A 12834-nucleotide genomic window follows, 5' to 3' on the forward strand; every position below is an offset into this window, starting at 1 on the left:
CTTTGTTTGAGTCCACTTTGAGTCATCAGATATAGATGAAAATATCCTCATCACAAGCTTATTGACGTCGGGTGAGTTCAAGAGCTGAGGTAAATGCCTTAAGTGGTTTGGTGACTGACAAGAACTGTACCAAAAATCTTAGTCTCTAAAGTCTTTAACAAGATAAGGAGATTACATCTAGTCTTGATCAACACAGGTGCTCTGTTACAGTTCAAATGTTTGCTCAAGTTTAGATTGAGGGCATTCAGTCTAGTCTGGGTGGCCTGTGTATGTCTGCTGGATGTGCTTAACTTCCACCAATGAAGAGAGAAAGATCGTGAACCCTAGCAAACATCACCCTGAGAGGAGTCCAATCTAAAGTTTTTCATGGAAGATGGACATCCACAATGTTCTTCCCTCAAATGTCACAGTCTACCGAGTGTCGGATGGAGGAGAAACAGCTATCGGTGTCTATTTGGTAATACTAGGTAATTATTTTGGTCTAATCGTTTTGAATTCTCTGTACCTTAATATGGTTTGTTTCTTCTTGAGCTTCAGTACATTCAAATATGTCTTGTGAGAAAAAGAATAGGTGAATTTTATATTTCTTCTGTGATAGGATGGCTCTCTTGGATTGGAAATGGGGTTGTAATATTACTTTTAACCAAGCAAAGAAATTCACTCGAACCACAGGATTTCTTGACTCTCAACCTAGCCATTTCTGACGCCAGCATTGCTATTTTTGGATATTCTCGAGGAATCCTTGAAGTTTTCGATGTGTTCAGAGATGAAGGCTATCTTATAAAGACATTTTGGACTTGCAAGGTAAGGGGATGATACTCACCCTCATGCCACTTAAAACCTTTATGACTTTCTTTATTCTGTGGAACATAAAGAAGATCTTCCTCAGTGAAAGTCAAAGGGGTCCACTGTTGTTTTGAACCCCACCTGCTATCATTGTATGGACAAAAACATTCTTCAAAATATTTTCTTTTATGTTCTACAGAGAAAATAAAGTCATATATGTTTGGAACGACGTAAGGGTGAGCAAATGATGACAATATTTTATTTAAGATCCTCCAGATGAATTCAGTTACAAAGTTCAAATGATCGAGTGCCTTTCAGCATGATTCCCTTCACTGACATCACAGTATCTGTTGTGAGAGCTCCATCACTGTGTTCCCTTTGCAGTCTGGCAGGTGGTGTTATGAGGCAGGAGGGGCTGAAAAGAGGAATTATTTGTAGTCGTTCCAAGTACACAGGCATGTGTCCATTTATCCCCTAATCTAGCTGGCTTGTTCCCCAGGGCCTGGTTAGTGGGTGATGAGACAAGTAGGAGCGATTACTGCCTCAGAATGCCAGACCTGCTTGCAATGTATAAGATGTTGTTGTCTCTGCCAGGTGGATGGATTCCTAATCCTGCTCTTCGGACTCATCAGCATCAACACACTGACAGCCATCAGTGTCATCCGCTACATCAAAGGTTGCCACCCTCAGCATGGTATGCACTATCTTGGCCGAACCTACTGGGTTATTATACCTTTGTTTAGCTGCTGCCCAGTATTTAGTACAGGTGCTCATGCAGTGGAGTCAGTGAAAGCTGTTCTGCAATTACGTTTCAAAATATGTGCAGGTTAGGAAAGGATGTATTCCCATATAAGAAAAAATTCTAGTTTTTAAACTTGAATCTTTAATAAATCTAGGACCATGTTATTTTTCCTTTTGTAGAAGCTATTTATTCTTGGCTGCACAAATACTAGATAAATCAGCATGATAATGCTATGAGGACTGTTCTGATTTGAGTTTTTCTGCCATGTTCTTCAGCTCATCACGTCAACAAGCGTAATATCTGCTTGGTCATAACTGCAATCTGGCTGTTCTCTCTGTTCTGGGCTGGAGCTCCACTGATGGGCTGGGGCAGTTACAGAGGTAGGACTGAAACAAGGATGTTTACCATCTTTAGAAAGTCGAAATTGGGATTTCTTTGAATTTCATTTCTTCTGCAGCTCGCAGATATGGGACATGTGAAATCGACTGGACACGAGCGCTGTACTCTGTTCCGTTCAAGCTCTACGTTATCAGCATTTTCTTCTTCAACTTCTTCGTGCCGCTGTTCATTATAGTTTTCACGTACGTGTCCATCATCCGCACGGTCAACTCAAGCCACAAGTTCAGTCGGGGAGGAGATGTTAGCGAGAGGCAGAAAAAGATTGAACGCAGCATCACACGGGTAAAGCTATCACCCTATGAATTTCCATTATCAACTAACAAATAACTAGTGCTCTCAGTGCATATGTTTCTCGCTCCAGGTTTCCCTCATTGTGTGTGCGGCCTTCCTGTTGGCCTGGTCCCCGTACGCAGTCATTTCCATGTGGTCTGCCTGGGGTTACCAAATACCCCCACTCAACGGCATCCTGGCAAGCCTCTTCGCCAAGTCAGCAAGTTTCTACAATCCGTTTATCTACATTGGCATGAGCTCTAAGTTCCGGAAGGACTTGCAGGCTCTGTTCTACTGCCTTAGACCCACATCAGCACACAGGCACACCCCTCCTGTGCCATTGGCCCGGCCTGGTGATGTGCAGCTCGATGTGAACGGCTTTAGGGAAGATGAGCCGGTAGATATGGACGATAATGCAAGTGAAAGCACCCCAGAGGGGAAGGCCGAGAGCCCTCCTGAATTAGAAAGCCAGCGGAGGCCCTTAACGGAGTCACAAAAGAGTGTCAGTCCTCATGGATTAATGAGGAAACCCAGTGACTCTGGAAGACTTTAGCTGTCTTTTTATGTTAGTTTATGTGCTCTGAATGTTTATATAAGATGATGATGATGATAAGATGAAGTACATTCACACTCTGTATTATCTTAATTTCACAATAAATAACAACAGACTAGGACACTCCAGGCTACTAGTGAGTCATGTGTACAGATGCTTCATGTCGAACGTGAGGTCATTGTGTGAATTCAATAAAACCGAGGTTAATGATCCTATTTCGCTTCATCTCGGTCTCTAAGGCTTGTGAAGTGTTGACACACATTTATTGGTATTTCTGTATTACATCCTTCCCAGTTTGGGGTTGGGGAGATGTAGTAAAAAGGTTGCTGGAGATCAACTCTCTCCTCCCAGTACACCAAACACACACAAATAAAAATATTAGGTTAAGTATAAAATACTTATGGAAGAGGAAAGGACAAAATAAAATTAAATTACGCATTACCTAAGAGGAAAAGAATCTAACTTTTGAAGAATAAGAAAGTAACTCTCTCATAAACCAAAAACAGGAGAAAATTAAATAAAGAGAATATGCAAATGTAATGGCACCAACCACCCTACAGCTTTTCTAATTTTAACTTCAGAATTATATAGCAAAACATTTATAAAAAGATAAATTTATTTCACAAGCTAATCAGAGTTTGACATTTTGGTTAATGGCACCAAAAGCCCATTAAAGACTAGCAACATCTGAGGCAGGAGCAAAGATCTCATTAATAGTGTCTCTGCATGTGTTACTGTATCATTGAGACAATATTATAGTTTTTATTAACATTTTGATTTAGTTCTTATTTTATATTTTTATAGGCTATTTACATTTTCATTTTAATTAAACTTTTAGTCAATTTATAGTGTGTTTTTGTTATTCTTATTAGTTTTATAGTATATATTAGGGCTGGGTAATGAGACAAATTTCACGATTCGATTCAATTTTGATTCACAAGCTGCAATTTGATTAGATTCTGATTCTATTCGATATCAGATTATTTTGGATATATATTATTGACCTTATTCCTGACTAGCCTACTGCGTTTCGAATTATGGGTTGCACATCCGGTTTGGGGAACTTCCATTCAAAAGGACTGAAACGAATAGTTTCAAATCATAAGGTTGCCCTGCAAATAAAGTTTATCCGTCAGTTTGACTGAATGAGCTGTCAATTTTTCCTTCATGTTTTATTTTCAGACATCATGAGAATAACGTAACGTTTGGTATTTTAACGTAACATGTTACAACAAGAATTTCTATGGCAAAAGCTCAATTCAGCCGCTGCTTTCTATCCTCGTGATTATTTTCTTTTGTCCCTTTGCATACCGCTGTAATAGTATGAAAAAGGACAACATATACTGCACATTTGTGGTCTGTTCTCCCGATATTATTTATGATATACCCCATTAATAATTCACTGGAATGCACGAAGAATCTCTCGTTTTTCTCCTCAAAACCTCACGTCTCTTTCACATGTAAATACAATTTATTATCTGTAAAAATGATGCAAAAACTTTGAAATAGTATCACGCAATGCTGAAAATTATGAACTTTTTTATTAAGGCAACGTATATTACATAATACAGATATATATCACTAGTTATATTTAACCCTTCCGTTATCCGCTTGTTAAGTCGTGACATAAGGAACGCCGTTACTGGGTCCAAGCCTCGACTCGTTTCACTTGAGAATGGTATCTCCACGGCCGTTTGTGAGCGCTATTTATTCATATTAAACATTTAACATTTTAAAGTTAAACATTTAAAAATACTTACAGTCTACACAACAGTCTCCGTGCTCACAGCGTCACAGACATTAATATTTTAACGATTTATAAAAGATGAATCACTGTCTGGCCATCTGGGATTTTGGTATGGAGATAAAGGTTATGATTATAACTTTTTAGAAGTATTACACCACATTGTGTGTGTATATTAGCACTATTTGTTGTTTTCTTGTGGTATGAGATGAGCGTTTGGACCCGGAAGCGCTGCAGCGTGACGTCAGACTTAACAACTAATCGCGCTTTTTCAAGGCCTGTTGAAAGTACCTTGTTGATGCTTTTACACTTTTAAATGTCCTTTTAATGTTCGTTGGTTGAAGGGTGAGTAGAATAATGTCATCTCATTGTACCCAGTTTAAAAATAAAACGTATTATTGCGTTCATAGAGCGAGTCTTTCACTGACTGTTTACAGCTTAACGGAAATTAATCCCATAATTCGCGCAAAGCATCATGGGGCGTAGGAATAAGGTGGATATCAGGTACACTACATGGCAAATTTCTCTAACTGACTGGTTTTTCTAACTGACTAGCCAGTTTATGGTCACTGAAAGGCTTTTCTGAGGTAAATGTAACATTATGTGACATATTGCAGAGCTTCCCACAGGTTTGAAATATACTTGCGGAGGTAGCCAGGTGAAAAATCCTCCTATTACCCACGGCACAAAAATGGTCTACTACATGTGACAAACAAATAATTTGTGATTTTTAACAATATTTTTATTTATTGAAATTAATTTTAATTACATAGGCTACTATTACATTTAATTAAATACTAATATTATTGAATAATTTGTCAAATAATGTTCTTAGGCTTTTCTTCCTGTGGGGGAGCATCCCAGCCAGAGACTACAATAGTTTACTATGAATTAAACGGATATCAAAATAAATACAATTTATTGTGTAACCAAATGCCCTGAAGAAAAAAAAAAACTTAGAGTGTGACTTTTAATAATCCCGAAATACACCGGGACTCTTATTTTGAAATGTCTACACTATTGCGGGCTGATTCTTCAGATGAGAGACCGTCTCTAAAACATATTATATAAAAGTCATACAGTAGACATTGTCATAATTCATAAAACTCGAGTATATTAGCAATCGCTTGGCATAATGGTGCGCTATTCATTGATTGGGAATCACTTTGAAGCAGTCTGAAACACTGAAGCCTGTAGAATGCGCAACAGCGCCGCCTTTGTGGCCTTTGTGAAATATCCACCGCGTCTCTGCAGCGCACGTGGGAATGTCAGAGGGAGTAAACAGTTCTCGCGCACAGCCGCACACAGAACCAGCAGGTAAGAAACACGTAGGGCGAGGGGAGATTTTTCACTAGTTAATCGATCGCGGATGGTTTCATTAACTCGGGCGGATAAAAAAAGTATAAGATGATAAAAATAATAAAAGCAAAAATTTGTCTCCAAATATACTTGGGCGGCCGTTAATATACCTGGGCGGCCCGCCCAAGTAAAGTCTATGTGTGGGAAGCACTGTATTGTTTACAAGCTGTTTTATTTACGTTGAAACACTGATTGAGCTGATAGCATGAGACATGATACGGATTTTGTTCAGTTGTACTGTATATTTTAACATAGGCCTACCTTCTGATGTTCATTTACGTTTATTTCACGCTGTAACTAGAAATAAAGTGGAGGAAATGATCCATTCGCCTGAGGCTGCGCTTCGTGCTGCTGCTTCGCTTCTGAATTTCGTAAATAAAACGGACACAATTTTAAATCTGAATCTCGCTTCATATCAAAAGCAACAAAGCTCAAAGCTTATTGCGAAATTGGATGATAGGCACGCTAAAATGTTCCGTTCATTCATCAACTGAAAACAGGATAGACTAAAAGGTCGATTCTTGCGATTTAAGATAAAAATGAAAATCGATTAAAATCGAGAAAACGATATTTTTCACCCAGCCCTATTAGCCTATAGTTTTATTAATTTTTATTTCAGTTTTAGTTTCAGATATTTTAGTAAATCAAAACTAAATGAAAATGAGAAATGTTGCCTTGCAACTAACTGAAATAAAACGAGTTTTTATAATATTTGATTTTATTTCAGCGTTTCGTTTTATTTCAAGTAGGGTAGAGTGGGGGAAAACGCCACCATAAGGACTTCGTAATTTTTTTATGAAACAAAATGTGTCCAGAATAGTTATCATAGTTTTAGTGACAATTACATAAATTATAAACGAAGTATGAAAAATGTTTCAGTTTTCATGCAAAAAATAAATTTGTATCAAGGGGGCGTTTTACACCACAGGTGGGGTAAAATGCCCCCACTCTGTCAAAACAATTTGCTTTAAACATTTACAGCAAAATCTACTACTATTATTGCCACCACAACTAAAATAAACTAAATCAGTAATGAAGTCTTAACCATAACCAATAATTATGAATTACACAATTATAATAGACTATTTGAAAAGTATAGTTAGCTGATGGTAGCTAACTAGCTAGCTGATGCTAACTTGAGGTAATTTTTAAATATAAAGTTCAAATACCACCTAGTTAGATTACATTTGATGAAAAACAAAGGATTTGATGTTCAGAATAGAGTAACTACAGTAATTATGATAGTGAGAAGGGGCGTTTTACCCCTTTTCAAACAGTGTTTGAGAGAAGAAAAAAAAATGTCATTCTAAAAATATAAATATATTTTCCTTAAACCTTATTATAATCAACAAAGCATCAGAAGGAATCATGGTGAGAAGCTCCTGGATGATGGGCTGAAGGATCAAGAGCAGGACGATTCACAAATTAAGCCTGTAAGACCTCCTGTCTCTCCACAACTGTCCTCAAATAAGTCCATGTTTGACCAGACTGTAATGTCAGGACTGAGTACGAATTACTCAAGCACAGAATGAACAGAACAGTCAGGTAATGGTGCTTTATTTACACTATTCAGGCGCATAATTCAAAAGCAGCAGGCATGCTCGTAGTCAAAGGAACAGCGAAAGTTTGAGTCCAAACAGAGCAGCGGGAATAGTCAAACAATTCAGAGTCGTAATTCCAAGAACAGACAAGGTCAATAACTGGTTTCAGAACAAATAGATTAACAGCAAATAACTCTGACCTCATAGGCCACAAAGGAATTATAACCTGGCAAAGAACAGAAAAATAGTACAGAGATAATCAGTTGAGAATTGTCAGGTGATGGGTTAAACAGGATATATAGTCAATATATATTCAATTTATACAGTAAATAAGCAGGTTAATACAGGTAAAAAGCTGACCAAAGTGTTTTGTACCCTGTGTATGTGAGAAACGCTGTATTTAGAGGTTTGGAGCAAGTGTTAAGTTGATATGAGCAGGGATTTTTCTCAAAGTAATGACTAACACTTCAGGTTGTGGGAAATGTCTTCCTTCTGCCCCATTCACAGTACTTGAACTCTCTGTACTCAAGCATGTCACCTCTTCAAAAGATGGCCGAGATAATTAGTAGCACACGGTGGTCACAAAATAAGAGGATCTTGGTGTGCGTATGTTGTGGTGAATGTTCTCTCAAATTAGTGGTGTCGGGGGTTAAAGTAGGTCTGTTACGCAAGGAGAATTTTTGGCGCTACTATGCAGTTTAAAAAATACTGAATTCTGGAAAATATTAATCAGTGTGATGTATAATTTTATGATTGGGAGGAAAGTCTTAAGAGAAATTCTTGCATCTGCTAAGAGATGAGAAGATATCAAATGTTCACTACCTAGTTTGGTTGTGGGTAAAAAAAATTTGTGAATTAGTCTCATGCAAATCAAGGCTGCATTTGTTTGATCAAAAGACAGAAAAAACAGTAATATTTTGGAATATTATTACAATTTAAAATAACTGTTTTCTGTTTGAATATACTTTATGAATCTAATTTATTCCTGTGATGGTAAACTTTTGATCAATTTAATGTTTTTGCTGAATAAAAGTATTAAAAATCTTACCGACCCAAACTTTTGAATGGTAGAGAAAACATATTGCTAAGGCTACTGCCACTCACTGTCAAGCTTTTGAAAATGTACTGTGTGACACGTTGATGTTTACTTGAACTAGATGTCCATTAGCTCTAATGGAGAATGACAAGTATAAGTTATTAGTATAGGTGGTCTCCATAAATGACCCTACTAAATGCGACTGCAGAAGTGCACAAAAACATAGAATCACCCAAATGAAATATCTGACAACTAACTCAAAACTCAAGCTAGTTATTACTAACATTTTTTAACTGCCACCCACATTTGGAAACTATCACTTTTTCTGTGGTGTATTCACAATTTCCAAAATCTCCAAAACTAGAAACCTAATATATATATCCTCTCTTATATTAATCGTGAAATATCATATTTTCTGGTTAATGTTTCCAACGTAGAGAATGAAATCTTTTTTATTATTATTTTTTATTTTGGGAAAATAAATTTCTCTTTTCAGCAGACAAATCTGGGCTCAAGTCTACACAGCATTAGCCAAGGCTAATATTTGTGTAGGTGAAGACGGTCGCCTAAATGAGACATCCATCGAAGTATTAGACGGTTACTACTATTTATAGGGAGTGGAGCGGTAGTCTATGCATTCTTGGATGAAAGCTGTGGATCTCCCATGAAGTCTCACATGGTGTGAAACGTGACAGCGCGATGCTGGCCTGGGAAGAAACATGTGTGTCACTTCACTTTAATTCAGTATTTTTCATCTGACTGCACAAAGCCAGAGGAGTCAAGCCAACTTTTCCATATGACCATCAGCTGCCACAATGGGAACAAACTGTAATACCAAGTCACAGTAAATCATCACCTGCTTAACCTACTATAACAAAACCCATTCTATTACATAAAGGAACACACTGTTTTCCCTTTGAGCCGGGCTAATTCTCCAAGAAAAATCAAGCAAAATCAAGTAAGTTAAAGAAATATTAACATTTACAGTGCTAATACAGTGTGAAAATCTTTACCTTTTGTCACATTACTGGAAAATAAAATAACTTATTTGAGCTGTATGTACACATAACCTTCATCATCAAAGTGAAAATAACATTTTAAAACTTTCTGGAGGATTATTACAAATTAATTAGTGAAATACCTGGTTTGGTAAAGTGATCAGCCCCTTAGAGTATACCATTATAAACTTGCTCAAGTGCAACCAGTCAACTTCCAGATTATCAATTGTAGTGGTTTCGATTACTTCAGAATAAAACCAGCTGTTTCTTGAAGATTCCACTGCTAGTAGTGCATGGTACTGCAAAGAATTCACCATGGATGGGAAAGTGCTTTCAAAAGGCCTCCGGGATAAAGTTGTTGTAAGGCACAAGTTAGGAGAAGGCTACAAAAACATTTCGAAGGCAAGTCTGCGATTCTGAGTACTGTTCAGAGCATCTTTAAGAAGTGGAAAGCGTATGGCACCATCAACACATTGCCTAGATCAGGCTGTACATCCAAACTGGATGACCAAGTCAGGAGGACATTGATCAGAGAAGCTACCAAGAGGCCAAAGGCAACTTTGAAGGACTTGCAAGGCTTTATGGCTGGGACAGGTCAGTCTGTGCATGTGATAACTATCTCACAAACTTTACATAAAGCTGGCCTGTATGGCAGGGTGGCAAGAAAGAAGCCTTTCCTGAAAAAGTGCCACACTCAGTCTTGTTTGCGCTAAAAACACACCTGGAAGCCAAAAGGTGCTATGGTCTGATGAGACCAAAATGAACCTTTTTGAACTGAACTCCAAGCACTATGTTTGCTGAAAAGGAAACACAGCACACCACCCAAAACACACCATACCTACTGTGAAGCTTGGTGGTGGCAGCATTATGTTGTGGGGGTGTTTCTCCTCAGCGGGGACTAGGTGATTGGTCAGGATTGAAGGGAAAATGGATGCTGCCCAGTACATCCAAATTCTTGAGGAAAACCTGCGTCCCGTGACTTTTCCAGCCCTGTTTTTCTAGTTTTTTAGGGTTGCCTTTTTCTTTTCTTTTTTAAGCAAAATTTCTATATAAAGCTGGAAAAGTTTTTCTTGGGAATGGGTTTTGATTTCAGGATGTACGACAAATAAAGTAACTATTTCAAAGATGATTTTCTAAAGGCACTGTATATACATTTATGCAAAAAAAATCTGGCAACACTTTTTTAAATCACTTTTATTACAATGTTATTATTACATACAATGCTTAGCAGTTCATACACTCAAAAGTTTGGGTTCACTAAGATTTTTTAATTTTTTTGAAAAATTAGTTAATTAGCGAAAAATTTGCTAATTTGTAAAATTAGTTAATGTATTAACTAACATGAACTAACAATGAGCAATACATTTGCTACAGTATTTTTTAATTTTTGTTAATGTTAGTTAATAAAAATACAGTAGTTCATTATTCACGTTAGTTCACATCGCATTAACTATTGTTAACATACAACTTTTGATTTTAATAACGTATTTGTAAATGTTGAAATTAGCATTAACTAAGATTAATAAATGCTGCAGAAGTGCAGTTTATTCTTTATTTATGTCAACTAAATTTGTTGACTAATGAAACCTTATTCAAAAAGTGTTACCAAAGTGTCTTATGCTCAACAAATATGGTAAAAACAGTAATATTGTGAAATAGTATTACAATTTAAAATTACAGTTTCCTATTTAATATATATTTAAAAATGTAATTTATTCCTATGATGACAAAGCTGAAGCTGACATAAAGTCATTCTAATCCTTCAGAAATCATTCTAATATGCTGATTTGGTGCTCATGAAACATTTCCTATCATTATCAATGATAAAAATAAAAAAAGTTGTGCTGCTTCATTTTTTTTAAATAAAAAAAAATTGAATTTATTATTATTTTTTAATTCTTCAATGTATGGAAAGTTCAAAAGAACAGCATTATTTGGAACAGAAATATTTTAGAACATAAATGTCTTTACTGTCACTTTTGAACAATTAAATGTGTCCTTGGCGAAAAGTACCAAAAATTCTACATAGTTTTTTTTTAATATACATTTTTTAATAATTTAATCATTTAAATACTACCACATATTTAAAGAAAAGGCTGGTTATCATATTTTGTATTTTGGGAAGAATTGTCAATATTGAATATTAATATTCACATATTATGTTTTATTAGTTAATAATACCTTATTAGGGACCACCTGATCATGTCTTTGTTTACATCTATCCACAATCTAAAGCACCAGCCCACCCTTTCTTGTTTCATTTTGGCACAACATCAATAAGCTTTTTAAACCGCTGGAATTTAATTATGAATGGTTTTCATTTAACCAAGCTTTACTTGATATGGAAGTTCACACTCCTGGTTGAGAGACTTAATGTTTTCACCATGACCTTCACAAGAATTTTCTCCTGAAAGACCGCTTTAGCCTGACATGGACTTAGTGTGCTGTGAAATATTCATTAATTGAGACACTGGGACAGTTCCCAGTTGTTACAATGAGCAGTTGTTCAAAGAGGATTGAGTATCATTCCTTGAGAGGTTTTTTAATCTGTCGCATTGAATAAGCACCTTGTCGCACACTACTTACCCCTACAAACTTCCACAGCACTTAATCAGTAAATGCCAATGAGTTGTGAGATGCCACAGTAAACATGGACCTATCATATTCCTGTTTGCTGCCAGGAGTAAACCTGGAAATGTTCCACAGTACAGCTGATGTAGGAGAGACCTCTTTGAAAACAAGACAGTGTCATGCTAATGCACCCAATTGCCCTTTCACATATTAAGCACTCTCTGTATACTGAAAATAAGTATAATTTATGGACGATTTACAGTTTTTGCAGCATAAGCCGTGTTCAGGAGGTGTTTCAATTCTTAAAACCACAGTGAAAAAAGTATATAATTGTTTTGAAAGTGATTGCCAAATGACTACTTGCGCATTGACACTGATAAGTCTCTATTCTGTTTGGGCAGATCTTCTCAATGGAAGATCTGCCCAGATCTTCTCAATGGAGGTCCATTCCCATTCAAACCATTTGGGGTGAAATTGTTTGTTTAGATTATATTTATAGCACTGAATCAAGGTTATTACACCTCATTAGCCTTAAAGTAAAGTTTTGACTCCCAGTCAGGACCTAATAATAACGTGCGCATTGCGGCGTTCATACTGTATGTTGGTAATTCTCCTTTCGGTATCCCTCTGTTTCTTTATTCACCACTACTGACTAAACTAAACTAGTTAAAGCATACATAGTAATTGTATCGAAAGGCCACATATTACATCTAAATGGCTGAAAAGCAGATGAATTTAAAACAATGTCCTTTTCAGGTGGTTTGGATGTAAGGCCCGCCTCTTGTGATGTCAGCAGAGAAGCATTGGGGTTTTCGGGGGCCATTATTTAAAGGAC

The 12834-nt window shown here is 36.6% G+C and overlaps 1 protein-coding gene across 2 annotated transcripts; it reads left to right on the forward strand.

The window, feature by feature from the left end:
• Positions 1-131: 131 nt before the first annotated feature.
• On the forward strand, positions 132-2965 carry opn6b (opsin 6, group member b). Of its 2 annotated transcripts, XM_051867814.1 has the most exons (6): positions 132-467; positions 599-804; positions 1381-1480; positions 1804-1908; positions 1986-2209; positions 2289-2965. In XM_051867814.1, the coding sequence occupies exons 1-6, from the start codon at positions 374-376 to the stop codon at positions 2748-2750; spliced, it is 1191 nt and encodes a 396-aa protein (XP_051723774.1). In that variant the 5' UTR covers positions 132-373; the 3' UTR covers positions 2751-2965. The 2 variants fall into 2 exon arrangements, with proteins under 2 accessions (XP_051723774.1, XP_051723775.1); XM_051867815.1 differs by having other exon boundaries at positions 1986-2443.
• The last annotated feature ends 9869 nt before the right edge of the window (positions 2966-12834 follow it).

This window comes from Ctenopharyngodon idella, chromosome 17 (assembly GCF_019924925.1).
Source record: "Ctenopharyngodon idella isolate HZGC_01 chromosome 17, HZGC01, whole genome shotgun sequence".
NCBI lineage: Eukaryota > Metazoa > Chordata > Actinopteri > Cypriniformes > Xenocyprididae > Ctenopharyngodon > Ctenopharyngodon idella.

Bases quoted from the DNA above. Each gene is read 5' to 3' on its own strand.
- opn6b (XM_051867814.1), top strand. From the start codon at position 374: ATGGACATCCACAATGTTCTTCCCTCAAATGTCACAGTCTACCGAGTG. The intron at 468-598 runs GTAATTATTTTG...CTTCTGTGATAG, and splicing joins TGTCTATTTGGTAATACTAG to GATGGCTCTCTTGGATTGGA. The intron at 2,210-2,288 runs GTAAAGCTATCA...TTCTCGCTCCAG, and splicing joins TTGAACGCAGCATCACACGG to GTTTCCCTCATTGTGTGTGC.